General features: G+C 49.6%; 1 protein-coding gene across 1 annotated transcript; it reads left to right on the top strand.

The window, feature by feature from the left end:
• Positions 1-2,028: 2,028 nt before the first annotated feature.
• LOC119365291 (cyclin-P2-1-like) lies at positions 2,029-3,154 on the top strand. The gene has a single exon (XM_037630910.1). The coding sequence runs from the start codon at positions 2,200-2,202 to the stop codon at positions 2,896-2,898; it is 699 nt and encodes a 232-aa protein (XP_037486807.1). The 5' UTR covers positions 2,029-2,199; the 3' UTR covers positions 2,899-3,154.
• The last annotated feature ends 11,300 nt before the right edge of the window (positions 3,155-14,454 follow it).

Here is a 14,454-nt window from a genome sequence, read left to right as displayed (position 1 = left end):
GCAAGCATAGAAATATACGACATCGTGGTGAACAATTTGAATAATATTCTTACTGAACTACAGTGAGAGCAAAACATAGCACACAAAGCGTAAATAGAAGACCTCAATATTTTAGCATGAGTATTAAACTATTAATGGTAAAGACAAATGAACATGTTTGCATTTCATTGAAGATGCTCTAGCCATAGGGTGAAATTCATTTGAAAAATCTGAAAACACACATTTGTTAACCATTGCCTTCGGAACTTAACACACACATCCAAAACACCTGAAATCTGGTTTCCATGATTATTTGTGGTACACAGCTAAATTGTAAACTTATTAATATATTTCGTTGCTTATTTGATTCTACAAAGAAAATTTTGGATACCATTGAGAACATCAGCACTATAAGCCTGTCTATATTCCTACAGCATGTGCAAGTAAAATGCAAACACTGTGTCATGATAGAAGGACGTTCTTTTTTTTTTTTTTGCTTTGTGATGCGAAACCTCCCTTTCATCGGTCACATACATAATTGACGTTTCATCACTTAGATTATATCATCACGCAGCAATAGAAATACAAATTAACAAGGGGGGGCGGGTGATCTTGCCTTATCAATTTCCTGTTGCTCTTGCTCCTCCCTCACATACTCGGATCCAATGTGATCCCCTCCTACTACAAGGAATCATGAGTTGGACAAGAGAAGGTGCAGAACTGTGTATGTGAAAGAGGAAAAGTAGATCAGAGAGGAGACACGCGGTCGGCATCTGCCTCCCCGTCGCGCACAACAGGGCCACCTCCCTCGCCCATGTCCTTACCAACGCCTACGCGGCGCTCGCCGACTGCGCCGTCCCTGGAGGGACTTCCCCTTCGCGGGGCACCTCTTCCTCGGCGGAGGCGGCAGTGCGTGGAGGAGGGATGGCGGCGACGGCGGACCGGGCGGCGTGCCGGCGGCCCTGACGGCTCGGCTGGGCGTGGCGGCCCTGACGGCTCGGCTCTCGTCTGGGCGCGGCGCGTTGTGGACGGGCCGGGGAGGGGCCGGACCGGGCGGCGCGTGGACGGGGCGGCCAAGCGGTTGGAGAGTGGGTGTGGCGGTCCGGCGGCGGTGGCTAGCGGGAGTATGTGGGTGGGAGAGGTCGGGCAGGGGCCAAACTGCCCGAGGGCGTGGTCGCGGGAGGGCGCTTTTTTTTTGACCGGACGTGTTTATGAGGATTGTAACCCAATGGCTTGATGGGTAATTAAAGCATAATACATGTTTAGTGTTTTGAAGCGATGTATACCATCAGATTGCATGTTTGAATGGATATGAAGATTTGGTTCTCCACCATCTCTTCCTTTTACAGGGATAGTAGATGAATTGCCCGAAGACCGAAAAATCGAGACACCCGAATGCCCACTGTGGCAAGTTACGACCTTTCCGCATGCGTAGAGTACCTTCCCGCTGCTGTTTATCTGGCATTTTTTTAATTTGGATTGGAGTTGACGAATTTATATAAATATAAAAACGTGCGACCAAGTGGTTAAGAGCTGTTAGTTAGGCCGCGCCCAACCACACTGTCTCCGGCGGTACATTGCGACGTCTTAACCGAAGCCCCCATCGCGCCATTAACAATGACAATCTATTCTCTCGCAAGCAAGCAAGAGGATCCGTCCACGCCCACGCCCACGCGTCATGCGTGCCATCGAGACGCCCATGCCAGAACAGCAGGTAGCAGCACGTACGCAGGCAGAGGAGAGGTCAGGAATAGTTAATGGCCGTACGGCGATCCACCGGCACCGGCAGACACCGACAAGACAATTTGGCACCGGCCTCTGCGATCACGGATGCCGCTCCAACCGCACCACCGGACAAGGCCATCGCGCCCGAATCCGCCGTTATTATACGCTTCGTAATCTCAGACCCTCTAAACCAAGGCCAGACAACCAAGGTCGAAGAAGGTGCGTGAAGCCTTCCTCTCCGTCGTCCTTTGCCCCCCTGTTACGTGCACGCTGTGATTATGTTAATGCCGCGACGCCATCGCTTTCGCCGTCCTTTCCTCCAACCTCCATTGTTTAGCCACTGGCCCACGCCCTGCCGCCCCCTCAAATGCTTAAGTACCGGCGCCCTCGAGGCCTTGGAGTGTACGTGGTGCGGGCGTGGCGGTAGGAACCAGCCAACCTTTGCGTGTGTCCAAGATCCTCGTGAACCGTGACCACCAGAGAATTCTTGGAGAAATGGCTTCCGCCGAGCTAGGGTCGGACGCGTGCGGCTTTCCCTGCGGCGGCGACGACGGCGCGATGGCGGCGCTCTCGCCGACGGTCGTCGTGTCGGTGCTCGCGTCTCTGCTGGAGCGGCACATCGCCCGCAACGAGAGGGCCTTGGCCGGGACGACGGCCGGTCGTGGCCATGCGGCGTCCGGCGAGGACGCGAGGAGGGCCGCGGCCTTTGACGGCGGCACGGTGCTGGACATGGGCGTGCGGGAGTTCCTGGAGCGGTTCTCCCGGTACGCGCAAGTGTCGCCGCAGGTGTACGTGGTGGCGTACGCCTACCTGGACCGGCTCCGCCGCGGCGGCGACGGCGCCGGGGCGGTGCGCGTCGTGGCGACCAACGCGCAGCGGCTGCTCACCGCGGCCATCCTGGTGGCCTCCAAGTTCGTGGAGGACAGGAACTACAAGAACTCCTACTTCGCGGCGGTGGGCGGTCTCAGCGCGGCGGAGCTGAGCTCGCTGGAGCTGGACTTCCTCTTCCTGATGCGGTTCAGGCTCAACGTCAGCGTGAGCGTGTTCCGGAGCTACTGCCGGCACCTCGAGAGGGAGGTGGGCCACGGCGGCGGGTACCAGGTCGAGAGGTGCCTAGAGAAGGCCCTCCTCGTCTCCTCCGGGGAGGCGCGGAGGCAGCACCGGCAGGCGCCAGCGGCGGCAGCAGCTCAGTAAAAGGCCGTCGCCAACCTGGACGCACTAAAGACTAAGGTAGCCGCAGCCATTGACGGCAGCCGCACGAGCTCATCGCCGTGGCGTGTGCCGCGTCATGACAAGACCGAGTGCCAAGTGCCCACACGGGCTGTACCTGTACGTACATAATCGTAGAAAGTTTGCTAACTTGCATGTGTTAGCAGTTGTACACACAACCTCGGTTGGAAAATAAACCGATGCGAGGATTAGTAAGAAAAAACTCTCTGTTTACTCTGCTTATGCGGGCACAATGACAAACGATTGCTTTTTAGCAGCTAAACAGAATTGACAGAGACTGGCAGATCGAGTGAGAATTGTAACAAAATATCTTTCCCATTTATACGTAGAATAAAGAGAAGGGGACACCTTTCCGCAACTCCCGGCCCATGATCATGCCAACCGACGGCAACAAATGATTCCATACCACTTTGTTAATCTACAAATGATTACTAGAACGTATCAATGCCGAACGTAGCCTCCACAATCTTCTTCATTTTCTCTTCGAAAATGTGCGATTGTGTCGTCGGTGCGACATCATATCATCGCCCAATAACTTTGCTGATAATGAAAAGGTGGTAGGCACGGCACGGCACGGCACAGCACAGGACAGCACATCCCCGGCACGCTCGAGCAACCCCATCAAGCCCCCACTGGGATACGGAAAAAGACTCGTATCCGTTCATTGGTGGATCAGATCCTGACAGTGCAGCTGCACGGAGGATACCCCTGGCCCGGGCCTCGTGAGTCGTGTGACCTGGTCCATCCATGCGCATTTGCGCACACAGCGTTGCAAAAGGGTTAGGCCAACTCCAGAGCACGACCCTAAACGGACATCTGTTTAATTTGAAATATGTCCGTTTAAGTAGGGTAATAGGGTCGTGTCTGAATTTGGCTGCCTCAAGTACTCAGGGTCAAACACTGCCACCACGGCCTTGTAGAAGTTGTACAGTTACAGCAGACATGTCGACTCACTCATGCCCACGTAATTCACTAGATCGCTTGAAATTTCATATGTAAGCATGCAGATGGCCGCGTTGCATTTCTGGTAAGAGGAGAATCCAAGCTTGCCAAGGGCATCCGTCTTGCACTCGAAGTATGGGTCATGACCAACCATTCCCTCTCGGATACGATTGAACATATGCCTTGCCGTACGAGAACAGCGACGGGATTTATCCGGCTTGAAGAGCGGGGTATTCGCAAAGTAATCGGCATAGAGCAGGGCGTGACCTGTCTCTCTGTTGCGGTTCAGGTTGGGAGCATGACCAGGGAATGACCCCCTGTAACGAGGAAGCTGCCGTTCAATGTGGTCGTTCACGACCAGTGCAGCCACCACAAGATCTTCGTCATCCGAGGACGAATCGTCTGATGAATAAATGAAGTGGTGGAAGAAAAATTCATCTCCATTGTCCATACCTTTGTGGGCAAAGTGTCAAACACCTTGCGGTCGTGGTGGCAAAGAGGCCGCGATGATCACCTTGATGCAACAGGGGTGGTTGGCAGCCGACTACTGACCGCTCTGGAGCACCTAACAGAAAATGTCGTGGTCCATATCCGTCGCCGGCGGTTGTATCCCCTCTGGCACCGGCTACGACGGCGACGGCCAAATCTCCTTCAAGCGACGACCAAAACTCCTACGAAAGCGTGGGCGTGATGGAGGCCATGTCGAGACATGGTGTGGTATGGACGGTCGGGAGAAGAGTAGTGAGGAGACGGCCGGAGGATACGGGCGGCACCGGCGTCGGGGTGGGGCGGAGGAGAGCGCGTGGACGCGAATGAAGTGCTAGTGTCCCCGATAGGCGGGCCACGGGGAGGACAAGGGCCTGCGTCCAGCCTGTCCGCGCGATGTCAGTTTCACCCCAAACGCGGCGCAAGTTTGGGCCGGGAATGGGTCAGAAACAGACGAAATCCGGACATTTGTCCGTTTGGGGCCCCGTGTTGGGCTACGCTATTCGTTTGTTCTACCCCAAACGGACGCACCCGGACGGGATGGGGTCGCGCGCTGGAGTTGGCCTTACAACATCTCCAACGGTGACCCGCAAATTTCCTTCCACATCCGTATGCACACAGGGGAAGCATTCCGTGGGCACGGATGAGGGAGACCGTCGTCCAATGCTAGCCTCATATATTGCAAACTCATTTTCAAAAAACGGAATGAAATTCATGTAAATGTGGACGGATTCATATAAACATGATGGATTCCATAGAAACCGGACGGCAACGGTTACGTTATGGATATATTTTAAAGAAAATGGTAAAACTATGTGCATGGACTGTCGCGCGGAGCTCCACTCCCACGACATGGATACACTAGTCTACGGACGGCCACGGCAGATCCCTTTGTCTTCCCCATGTTCGGAAGCCCGCTCACTGGACTGTCGGGAGTCCCGGAGGCATATTCTTCCCATGTATCTTCCCTATGTCCGGCTATGCCGCTCATCGGAGTGGCAAAGAGGACGCTTTAGGCGGAGGGGAAGGGTGCTTCCACGGAGCCCAAACGAGTGTGCCCAGGAGGATCTAAGCTAAAGGCCAGACATGGCACCGGCTGTACAAGCTGTTTATGCGCCGGCAGTGGCCTCCATGGGATACAAGCGGCGGCGGCCTCCCGTGTTCTACTTCTCCTTGATGATGGCAGCGGGCGCGGATGTGCGGGTTGCCACCTTGTCGACATCCGCACAGCCGGCTTCTTTCTCTGCATACATGGCGTTGCTACACACGCATCGACGACGGATGAAGTGTTCACATGTACAGGAGGCGCAGTACGATGTGGCGTCATCGACGGCAGCGACAATGCCAATGCCGTCGTGCCAACCTGGAGCTACTCGCCACTCCTCCGCGAGCTGGCTTGGAGCGGCGAGTTGCTGAACCACCCGCCGGCTTGGGGTGGCAATTTGCTCCGTCGAGCTTGGAGGTGGAGCAGCGAGCTGCCTCACTCGTATCCAACGGGCTTGGCAGGCCACCCAGCCGGGTTTTAGGCCGGAGAACTGCTCTTCCGACTTGTCGATCCATCGTAAGAGTGGAGAAAATGGTGGAATGAGGAGATGGGGAGCAGTGGAGTGGTGCGATTCTTACCCAGCGTCTGGCCTCATTTAAATAGAGGGGGACGGGAGGAGCTTGCCCGGTGTTGCGTTTAATGCCAGCCTGCTCGTGAACAGACGTGTGGCCCGAGTAGGTTTCTTGGCTTCCAAGCGGGTTTAATGGAGGCGTTTGAATGCGACATGGAGGCGTGTTCAGTCGGGCGGCGCCATCGGCCGACGTGCCGCTTCAATGGCGGAGGTAGTGAGAGGTCGCGTCCGCCCTTAGCCGCCTTCAATGTGGAGCGGCATGCTCTACGACGCCATGAATGCGGGCAGCTGGGTGACAGGATGGAAGCGCGCGCGGGCGCGGGAGTGTTTTTTGGTGTGATAGGGTGGTCAGAAGCGGACGTGACGACAGTTCAGACTCCTGCAAACCTCCCCATGTTTGTCTCCGGTTTGCGAGAGAAATCACGTCTGAACCGTGTCGTGGACCGATATAGGACCATGTTGTATGGCTTCTGCACTAAGGACAATGCAGTGAGGACTGATGCAGGAGGTTTGCCGGTCGGCATTAGAGATGCCCTTAGGGCATATCCAACGCAAACCCTTAAATTTTATCACATATGCATCCGCAAACATGGATGTGAGAGTCGGCCATCCAAATCTATCCGCATATATTTCGAGTCAAATTTAAATAAATTGGATGGAATTCATGCAAACCGGATGGTATTAATACAAACTTTTTCCACAACACATTCATTACATTTCGGATAGTTTTCATTTAGAAAAAATGTGGGCGGACCTAAACCTACAATACGGCGGCGGCAGTCGTTCAAGTCCTGATTGTTCCCTTCCAGCGACCGCGTCTTCCATAGTCTCCATGTGTGGCGGTGACAAGACTCGTGAAGTGAAAGTGTGATATGTTTCCAACGTATCTATAATTTTTGTTTTTTGATTATCAATCTTAGATGCTCTATATGTAATTTTATATCATATCTTGGGAGTAACCTATTAACTCAGTGCCCAGTACCAGTTGTTATTTTTTGTTTGTTTTTGGCTTTTCAGAAAATCAATATGAAACAAAGTCCAAACACGATGAAATTTTACAGTGTTTTTTTTTCTGGAATGGAAGGGACCCTAGAAGGTCTGGGAGGAGGCCAGAAGCCCTATGAGAGACAGAAGCTTGTACGGCGCGCCCCTAGGGGGCGCCACCTAAGCTTATGGGTCTCACGCATCTCCATTTGACCTAATTTCACTTCTATAAATTCCCATAAATCTCCAAACCAACAGAGAGCCACCCAAAATAATTTTTCCACTGCCACAAGCTTGTGTTCTTCCGTTATCCCATCTGGAAGCCTATTGCGGTACTCTGCCAGATGCGGAATCAATCACGGAGGGTTTCTACATCATCATTGCTACAACACCAATGATGTGTCAGTAGTCAACCATAGACATATGGGTCCATAGTGATTACCTAGATGGACTCTTCTCTCTCTTTGGTCTTCAATACAATATTCACTTCAGAGATCAATCTGATGTAATCTTCTATTGCAGTGTGTTTGTTGGGATCCAATGGATTGTGGGTTTAAGATTGGATATCATTGAAAGTAATTGAGACTTTTCTGAACTTTATTATGCATGATTTTTACAGCTTTATATTTCTCCCCGATGAATCTGTTTGATTTGGCCAACTAGAATGATTTATCTTCAGTGGAAGAGGTGCTTTGTAGCGGGTTCAATCTTGTAGTGTCCTCACCCAGTGATAGCAGGGGTAGTGAGGCACGTATTATATTGTTGTCACTAATGGTAAAACGATGGGGTTCAATCATACTGCTTGGTTTTATTCTATCTACATTATGTCATCTTGCTTAAAGCGATACTCTATTTGTCAAGAACTTAATACGCTAGATGCATGTTGGATAGCGGTCGATGGGTGGAGTAATAGTAGTAGATGCAGGCAGGAGTCGGTCTACTTGTCAGAGACGTAATGCCTATATGCATGATCATTGTCGTGAATATCGTCATAACTATGTGCTTTTCTGTCAATTTCCCAACAGTAATTTGTCTACCTACTTATGCTATTATTATGAGAGAGAAGCCTCTGGTGAAAAGTATGGCCCTGGGGTCTAGTATAATCATATTTAAAAAAAATAAAAAATACCTTGCTGCAATTTTACTCTTAATTTTTCTTTTTAATTTATCTATCTACCACTACTAGATTTGATCCTTGCAAGTAACGAGTTCAAGGGGATTGACAACCCTTTTGCTCGCGTTGGGTGCAAGTATTTCTCTTGTGTATGCATGTATTGTTCACTACGTGTTTGTGTGGTTCGATAACCTTGGTTCTCACTGAGGGAAATACTATACACTACTCCCTTCATTTCTAAATATAAGTCTTTTTAGAGGTTTCAAATGGACTACAACATACGCATGTATATAGACATATTTTAGAGTGTAGATTCACTCATTTTGCTCTTTATGTAGTCCCTTGTTGAAATATCTAAAAATACTTATATTTGGGAATGGAGGGAGTACTATATTTCTTCACCTTTCTTCTTCGGGGAAAATCCCAACGCAGCTCGCACGTAGCAGAAAGAATTTCTAGCGCCGTTGCCGGGGAGACATCATCAAATACCTACAGATTCCTTCACACAAATTATCATTTACTTGCTCTACTCTTTTTTACTTTATTTTCATTCTCTTTTCATTCCCTCCACTTCTCTAAAAAATTGAAAAACACAAAAATATTTCATTTTAGTTGTTTTATTTGCTTGCTTGAAGTTGCTATCATTCTGAGGTTGAGAAAGTTAATGATGCTCCCGCCACTAGTGCGGACCTTTTGATCATCAAGCTTTGCTAGTAAATCTTATGAAAAATGAAAAAAAGCAGGTTTGATGAGTTCCTAAAGAAACACTAGATAATATTACCGATGATGATCCAAATAAAGAAGGAACCACTATTATGCATACAAAAAACTCTGTATAGGTAGTGGTTATATTACTGGAAAAGGTGTTATTCAAGATTTCTTTACTTGTTTTGGCTCATTACCTATGATAGGGGGACCAATTCTTGCTAGAACCGCTAGTCTCGTCGATGCCATATCTTTGCTTATAGTTGGATTAAAGAGACAATTTGTGCACATGCATCCTTGTATACAATGGTTATTTCTACAATTTTTCGATATTTATGATCCTTTTGTTAAGCCTTTAGCCACGCTATTTTTAGTTCATGAATTTTGCCACATTATGAAAGAGGGAAGAGAGATATTTGCTTACTATAGAATAAGTAGTGAGTTTCCTCCTATTGAAGAAATTATTTATGATCAAGAAGAGAGAAGAAAATTAAAATCAATTGATTATGCTGCTTACAAAGAGAATCTTAGAAAAAGGGTTCCCCCATGAGGGAGTCCTGGACTAGGGGGTCCTCGGGCTGCCGGCCTACTTCTTGTGGACCGGACTGGTGGTCCGCTGTATGACTACCACAAGGCCGAGCTATAAGGCGACTCCATGTCCGGACAGGGAACCCGCAAAGTCTTGGCGTGTCCTCCAAGTCAAGATAAAAGATTCAGCATGTTTATTCCCTTCTTGTAACTGAGTATGTGTAACCCTAGTGCCCCTGGTGTCTATATAAACCAGGGGATTTAGTCCGTAGAGGCTCGAACAACAACCATCATCCTACTAGCCTAGGGTTTAGTTCATCTGATCTCGTGGTAGATCGACTATGTAACCATCCTATACACTTCAATATAATCAAGCAGGACGTAGGGTTTTACCTCTTAGAGAGGGCCCAAACCTGGGTAAACATCGAGTCCTTCGCCGCTTGTTCCCCATTGATCCAAGCTCCACAACTCGCAACCCCCTACCCAAGATCTGTCGGTTTTGACACCGACATTGGTGCTTTCATTGAGAGTTCCCTTGTTGGATTGCCGAAGGATAGATGGCTCACCTGATCATTGGAGATGGCATTAACACCGGGAACTTCTTCGTCCCTGCCCAGCTTTCGGGTTTGGTCGCGTCGTTCTGCACGCCAACTCGACCGGCCATCTCGACCAGGTCTATAGTTTCGCCCCTGAGCACCACATCAGTTTCGGTAACCTAGAGTACATCGCTGACAGTCGGGGCGATCTGATCTTCACTGGCTTCTCAACCTCATCTAAGACGCCCATGGCCCCGAAGCATCGACTTTGGGACCTCTTCCCGATCCGACCTCTGGATCGGCTCCTACCTCGCAACCAGCTTCGAGCCTGGACGCGATCACCATGTCCGAAGACCGGGAGTCACCCTCGGCCTGACTCACCCTCCTCATCGCAGATCCCGCTTTGAGCCTTGGCGCAACTTTGAGGCCTGAAGACCAGGAGTCAGCCCTGACCGGTCCCACCCCTTGCCTCACCATCACACCGGAGGTCAAATCCGAGGAAATCTCATGTGCTAATCCATCTAGTCTTGCCCTGATAAACGAGGTGCTATACCATATTGAAGTGATGACTATCTTGGATGGCCCATCCTCGGCTTACGCTCAGCGGGGCCTTGAGGCGGAATTTTATGTCCCACCCACCACCCACTTAGTAGACACTATCGAGGATTTAACTGATATGCTAGACTAAACCTCTGAGGAGGACGGCGACATGGATGAAGACTGCGAGGCCATGGCCCATGCTGACACTACCCCTTCCGTCACCGGCCGTTGGACGACCACCTTCACCTATGATGTTTACATGGTGGATACCCCCAAGGACAATGGCGATGGCGCCAATAATGGGGATGGCACCCCCAGGAGAGATAGCAACAAGCCTGGCGAAGAGCCGCCCAAATGCCAGAGACAACGCCGACGCTCCAGGGGGCGTCAGGGCAGAAAAAGAAATACGGGCACCAGAGAAGATGACACCCCGGACAATATGGAGAACTTCGACGACCCCGCAGCTGCCGAACAACAGCCAAAAATTTCAGAGCATCGCGAGGAGGAGTTTGATCCCAAGGACCTTAATAACTTTGAGGACAGTAACTACCTCCCCCTCTCTAAGGAGGAGGTTAGCCTTGGAGACAAGGATTTCATCGTCCCCGAGGATCCAATGGACCAAGAGCGGTTTAAACGACAACTCATTTCCACTGCATGAAGCTTGAAGAAGAAGCGGCAAAAAATAAAGGCCGAACAAGATGTTGGGGAACGTAGCAATAATTCAAAATTTTCCTACGAACACCAAGATCAATCTAGGAGATTCTAGCAACAAGAGAGAGAGAGAGAGGATGTGCATCTTCTTACCTTTGAAGATCGCTAAGCGGAAGCGCTACTAGAACGCGGATGAGGGAGTCGTACTCACGGCGATTCAAATCGCGGAAGATCCGATCTAACACCGAACGGACGGCGCCTCCGTGTTCAACACACGTACAGCCCGGGGACGACTCCTCCTTCTTGATCCAGCAAGGGGAGAGGAGAAGTCGAGGGAGAGCTCTGGCAGCACGACGGCGTGGTGGTGGAGCTTGCGGTTCTCCGTTAGGGCTTCGCCAAGCACTACAGAGGAGGAGGAGGTGTTGGGGAGGGAGAGGGCTGCGCCAGGGGAAGGGTGCGGCAGCCCTCCCACCTCCCCTCTATTTATAGGGGCAAGGGAGAGGGGGTCCGACCCCCTCCAGATGGATCTCGAGGGGGGCGGCGGCCAAGGGGGGAGGCTTTCCCCCCAAGCCAAGGGGGCGCCCCTTTAGGGTTCCCCCACCCAACCCTAGGCGCATGGGCCCTAGGGGGGTTGGCGCCCAGCCCACTTGGGGACTGTTTCCCCTCCATATTCAACCCATGGGGCCCTCCGAGGCAGGTGGAACCTCCCGGTGGACCCCTAGAACCCTTTCGGTGGTCCCGGTACAATACCGATAAACCCCCGAACACTTCCGGTGACCGAATAAGGACTTCCATATATAAATCTTTATCTCCAGACCATTCCGGAACTCCTCGTGACATTTGGGATCTCATACGGGACTCCGAACAACATTCGTTAACCGCATACTAATTCCCATAACAACTCTAGCGTCACCGAACCTTAAGTGTGTAGACCCTACGGGTTCGGGAATCATGCAGACATGGCCGAAACATCTCTCCGAACAATAACCAATAGCGGGATCTGGATACCCATGTTGGTTCCCACATGTTCCACGATGATCTCATCGGATGAACCACGATGTCCGGGATTCAATCAATCATGTATACAATTTCCTTTGTTGATCGGTACGTTACCCCGAGATTCGATCGTCGGTATCCCAATACCTCGTTCAATATCGTTACCGGCAAGTCACTTTACTCGTTTCGTAATGCATGATTCCATGACTAAATTATTAGTCACATTGAGCTCATTATGATAATGCATTACCGAGTGGGCCCAGAGATACCTCTCCGTCATACGGAGTGACAAATCCCAATCTCGATTCATGCCAACCCAACAAACACTTTCGGAGATACCTGTAGTGTACCTTTATAGCCACCCTATTACATTGTGACATTTGGTACACCCAAAGCATTACTATGGTATCTGGGAGTTGCACAATCTCATGGTCTAAGGAAATGATACTTGACATTAGAAAATCTTTTAGCAAACGAACTACACGATCTTGTGCTATGCTTAGGATTGGGTCTTGTCCATCACATCATTCTCCTAATGATGTGATCCCGTTATCAATGACATCTAATGTCCATGGTCAGGAAAGCATAACCATCTATTGATCAACGAGCTAGTCAACTAGAGGCTCACTAGGGACATGTTGTGGTCTATGTATTCACACATGTATTACAGTTTCCGGTCAATACAATTATAGCATGAACAATAGACAATTATCACGAAGAAGGAAATATAATAATAACCGTTTTATTATTGCCTCTAGGGCATATTTCCAAAAGTCTCCCACTTGCACTAGAGTCAATAATCTAGTTACATTGTGATGAATCGAACACCCATAGAGTTCTGGTGTTGATCATGTTTTGCTCGTGGAAGAGGTTTAGTCAATGGATCTGCGACATTCAGATCCGTATGCACTTTACAAATATCTATGTCTCCATCTTGTACATTTTCACGAATGGAGTTGAAGCGACGCTTGATAGGCCTGGTCTTCTTGTGAAACCTGGGCTCCTTAGCAAGGGCAATAGCACCAGTGTTGTCACAGAAGAGAGTCATCGGGCCCGACGCATTGGGAATAACTCCTAGGTCGGTAATGAACTCCTTCATTGCTTCATGTGCTACCTCCGAGGCTGACATGTACTCCTCTTCACATGTAGATCCCGCCACGACGCTTTGCTTGCAACTGCACCAGCTAACTGCCCCACCATTCAAAATATACACGTATCCGGTTTGTGACATGGAGTCATCCAGATATGTGTCGAAGCTAGCATCGACGTAACCCTTTACGACGAGCTCTTCGTCACCTCCACAGACGAGAAACATATCCTTAGTCCTTTTCAGGTACTTCAGGATATTCTTGACCACTGTCCAGTGTTCCATGCCGGGATTACTTTGGTACCTCCCTACCAAACTTACGACAAGGTTTACATCAGGTCTGGTACATAGCATGGCATACATAATAGACCCTATGGCTGAGGCATAGGGGATGACACTCATCTTTTCTCTATCTTCTGCCGAGGTCGGGCATTGAGCCGTGCTCAATTTCACACGTTGCAAAATAGGCAAGAACCCCTTCTTGGACTGATCCATATTGAACTTCTTCAATATCTTATCAATGTATGTGCTTTGTGAAAGACCGATGAGGCATCTCGATCTATCTCTATAGATCTTGATGCCTAATATGTAAGCAGCTTCTCCAAGGTCCTTCATTGAAAAACACTTATTCAAGTAGGCCCTTATGCTTTCCAAAAGTTCTATATCATTTCCCATCAATAGTATGTCATCCACATAAATGCTACAGAGCTCCCACTCACTTTCTTGTAAACGCGAGCTTCTCCATAAGTCTGCATAAAACCAAACGCTTTGATCATTTCATCAAAGCGAATGTTCCAATTCCGAGATGCTTGCACCAGCCCATAGATGGAGCTGGAGCTTGCACACCTTGTTAGCATTCTTAGGATCGACAAAACCTTCCGGCTGCATCATATATTATTCTTCCTTAAGGAAGCCGTTAAGGAATGCTGTTTTGACGTCCATTTGCCATATCTCATAATCATAGAATGCGATAACTGCTAACATGATTCGGACGGACTTCAACTTCGGTACGGGTGAGAAGGTCTCATCGTAGTCAACCCCTTGAACTTGTCGATAACCCTTAGCGACAAGCCGAGCTTTATAGATGGTCACATTACCATCCGCGTCAGTCTTCTTCTTAAAGATCCATTTATTTTCTATGGCTCGCCGATCATAGGGCAAGTCTGTCAAAGTCCATATTTTTTTCATACGTGGATCCTATCTTGGATTTCATGGCTTCAAGCCATTTATTGGAATCTGGGCCCGCCATCGCTTCTTCATAGTTCGAAGGTTCACCGTTGTCTAACAACATGATTTCCAGGACAGGGTTGCATACCATTCTTGTGTGGAACGTGT

The sequence above is a fragment of the Triticum dicoccoides genome, chromosome 2B, assembly GCF_002162155.2.
Source record: "Triticum dicoccoides isolate Atlit2015 ecotype Zavitan chromosome 2B, WEW_v2.0, whole genome shotgun sequence".
NCBI lineage: Eukaryota > Viridiplantae > Streptophyta > Magnoliopsida > Poales > Poaceae > Triticum > Triticum dicoccoides.
Note: the sequence above shows the minus strand (reverse complement) of the source record. Positions and strands in the feature narration are given on the sequence as shown.